Source organism: Condylostylus longicornis, unplaced genomic scaffold, assembly GCF_029603195.1.
Source record: "Condylostylus longicornis isolate FDR11 unplaced genomic scaffold, ASM2960319v2 ptg000159l, whole genome shotgun sequence".
Lineage (NCBI taxonomy): Eukaryota > Metazoa > Arthropoda > Insecta > Diptera > Dolichopodidae > Condylostylus > Condylostylus longicornis.
In genome coordinates, this window is record NW_026578127.1 from 400,207 (window position 1) to 402,918 (window position 2,712).

Sequence of the window (2,712 nt, forward strand, 5' to 3'; positions counted from 1 at the left end):
TCATTCATACAGTTATACCATTCCCCAGAATCATTAATTAAATCTCTAACTCGTGCTACTTCTTTGTGTGAAGAATAGGTTTGTCCGTTAAATTTTTTTAACTCTTCAAAAGATGTAGCTTCTGATATAATTCGACGTGAATAATCGCAAATGATATAATTCGACATTTTTTGGTGAAACAGCAATAATTCTACCTACTGCTTTTTCCCCATGATGTGATTTTTCTGAGCGTCTAACCCACTTTTTGTCTTTAAATATATAGCGATTTGGAATATCTTAATATAAAAGTTTATGGGCGGTTGGATCTGAACGATTTAAATCAAAATATGCTGTTAAAGTAGTGGATCTAACTGATTCTTGTCTCAAAACATTTTCATCTCGATTTTCTTCAAAAAATATACTTTGGCCATCTTTTAAGTGAATTGATAGCATGACAACACTATGAAACTGACCATAAATGGGAATATCTAATATATGCCAAACTGCTTCCTGCGAACTTACATATCTACAATCTAAGTATTGTTTAATTTCGTCATATTCTACGACGTTTTGAACATTATTTTCGCTATCTACTCTAATACCAATTCTAGCAGAATCTTGTCCTTGAGTTATATATTTATGAATATATTTTATTACTTTGACTGTAGAACATATTTCAACATTGATATGAGCATTATATTTTATAGTCAGAAACGGATTATATGGAACAACAAATCTTTTAATATTATTACGAACGAAATGCCTTTCATTAGAATTATTTCGACGTTTATAAATTGGATAACCATCATTAGATGCATCAGTTTCTGAACAAAAAGGTTTAGGAAAATTTTTTGTGCATGATTCGTCAATCATACAAATCGAATTTGGATTCAATTGACCACATGGTCCATGAATATTATGTATTAATACTTTAGTATATAGATCTGGGTGTTGTTCTTGACTTGGTATTTCTGCACTAATAATGCTATTAACGTCATCCGAGGTTCTGATTTTATCTTGACTCGAAAGAGTAAATAAACAATGGGCAGGTGGAAGACCCCGTTTTTGATGTTCAATTACATAAACATATGCTATTACTTCACCAAAAATTCTTTTTTTCACAATATCATCTAAAAACTCTTTCAATTTTAAATTAAATACTCGAATAACTAAATCTGGTCTATCAGAAGAATTTTGAAAGGACTTTAATTCAGGCAATATTTTAGACCATTTGGGATTATACGTAAAGGTGATAAATAGGTCTGGCCTACCAAATTTTCTCACCATTGCCATGTTATCTTGATATAACTTAGACATAAAACGTGGACCACTTATAAAAGATGACGGTAAAATAAATAAATTGCCAATACGCGCATTATTATTGCGACTTAAATCATTAACATGATCTAACAAACCTTGATAAGATTCCACACGTAAAGTTTTTTGATTATTGCGTATGAATCTTATTGGCCTCATAACGGGCATATGCAAACACTAAATACTGTTGGAATAATTTTCGCCATAAAATAATGGATTAAATTGATTCGGTCGAATTGCAATTTTATTCGAATAAAATTCCAATACCGTTATTTTATTTCGAATATGTATATTGGAATGTTCATTATATAACATGTTTGGGGTCCATCCAAAATTGCCATTGGGAAAAAAGAGCGGAAACACCATCGGATCAAGATGTTTAGATAGCATGTTAATTCGTTTTAACGAATTGGAACTATTTGGTTGAACTGAAAAATCAAGTTGAGCAGGTATATTTCCATCACGATCAGCTACAAAAACGATAGCAACATCATCTGTATTTCGAGGAGCATTGTATATTCTTTGATCATCATAGGTATTTCCAATAAAAATTAATGATATTTTGTTCATAGGTAAATTAATTGCTCTTCTCTCAGATAATTCTTTATCATAAACTTCTCGAAGTTTTTTATAACAACTGGCATAAGGAGAGACTTCATTTATTGCTGTGCTAATGATAATCATATTTTCACGACAGCATTGGGCGTTAGCAGAATTTAACATTCGTGCTTTAAGAGAAATATCTGTATTATAAACATACAATTCAGCATAAGATGGTGGCTGAGACATTTCTCTAACACAATTTGGTTGTAATGATGTATCAATTTCAATATTTTCTGAAGTTCTATGATAAACTTCACCTGATATCTTATAGCTATAAGGTCCATTGCCAGAAATTTGTTCAATTTTGGCTCCCATCGATGCAAATGCATTTGCATTATTATACTGTCTAATAAACTCCCTAAAATTTTTAGACAATTCATCATTTCCGATAAATAAATTTTTCAATGAATCAGGAAAAGATATATTTTACACAAAAGTATGGCAACACATACTTTTGCGCTCGTTTTTGAAATGAACAGCTTTGCAATAAACGCATTCATTATTTAAAGGTCCAAGATTATGAGTGCCCGGATTAATAAAATATTCTGATCCAATAATGCCAGATTTAAAATGAAATCTGACAGCAACACGACGGCGTTGTTGTGCATATTGTATAATGCATCAACGATTGTGGGAATAATGTGCTTTCTGCTGTTCCCTTATATTTTCACGATTTTGTGAATAATGTGTTTGCTGCTGTTCCCTATATATTTTTATGATTTTGTGAATAATGTGCTTGCTGCTGTTCCCTTATATTTTCACGATTTTGTGAATAATGTGCTTGCCGTTGCTCTCTAATAATATCACGATTTT

At 31.2% G+C, this 2,712-nt stretch overlaps 1 protein-coding gene across 1 annotated transcript; it reads right to left on the reverse strand.

The window, feature by feature from the left end:
- Positions 1-276: 276 nt before the first annotated feature.
- On the reverse strand, positions 277-2,395 carry LOC129616026 (uncharacterized). Its single transcript, XM_055531453.1, has 3 exons — positions 2,352-2,395; positions 1,660-2,257; positions 277-1,473 (listed from the first exon to the last, which is right to left on the reverse strand). The coding sequence occupies exons 1-3, from the start codon at positions 2,393-2,395 to the stop codon at positions 277-279; spliced, it is 1,839 nt and encodes a 612-aa protein (XP_055387428.1).
- Positions 2,396-2,712: the final 317 nt, after the last annotated feature.

Bases quoted from the DNA above. Each gene is read 5' to 3' on its own strand.
- LOC129616026 (XM_055531453.1), bottom strand. From the start codon at position 2,395: ATGCGTTTATTGCAAAGCTGTTCATTTCAAAAACGAGCGCAAAA. The intron at 2,258-2,351 runs GTATGTGTTGCC...TAAAAATTTTAG, and splicing joins TTTCAAAAACGAGCGCAAAA to GGAGTTTATTAGACAGTATA. The intron at 1,474-1,659 runs GTGTTTCCGCTC...AACAGTATTTAG, and splicing joins CTAAACATCTTGATCCGATG to TGTTTGCATATGCCCGTTAT.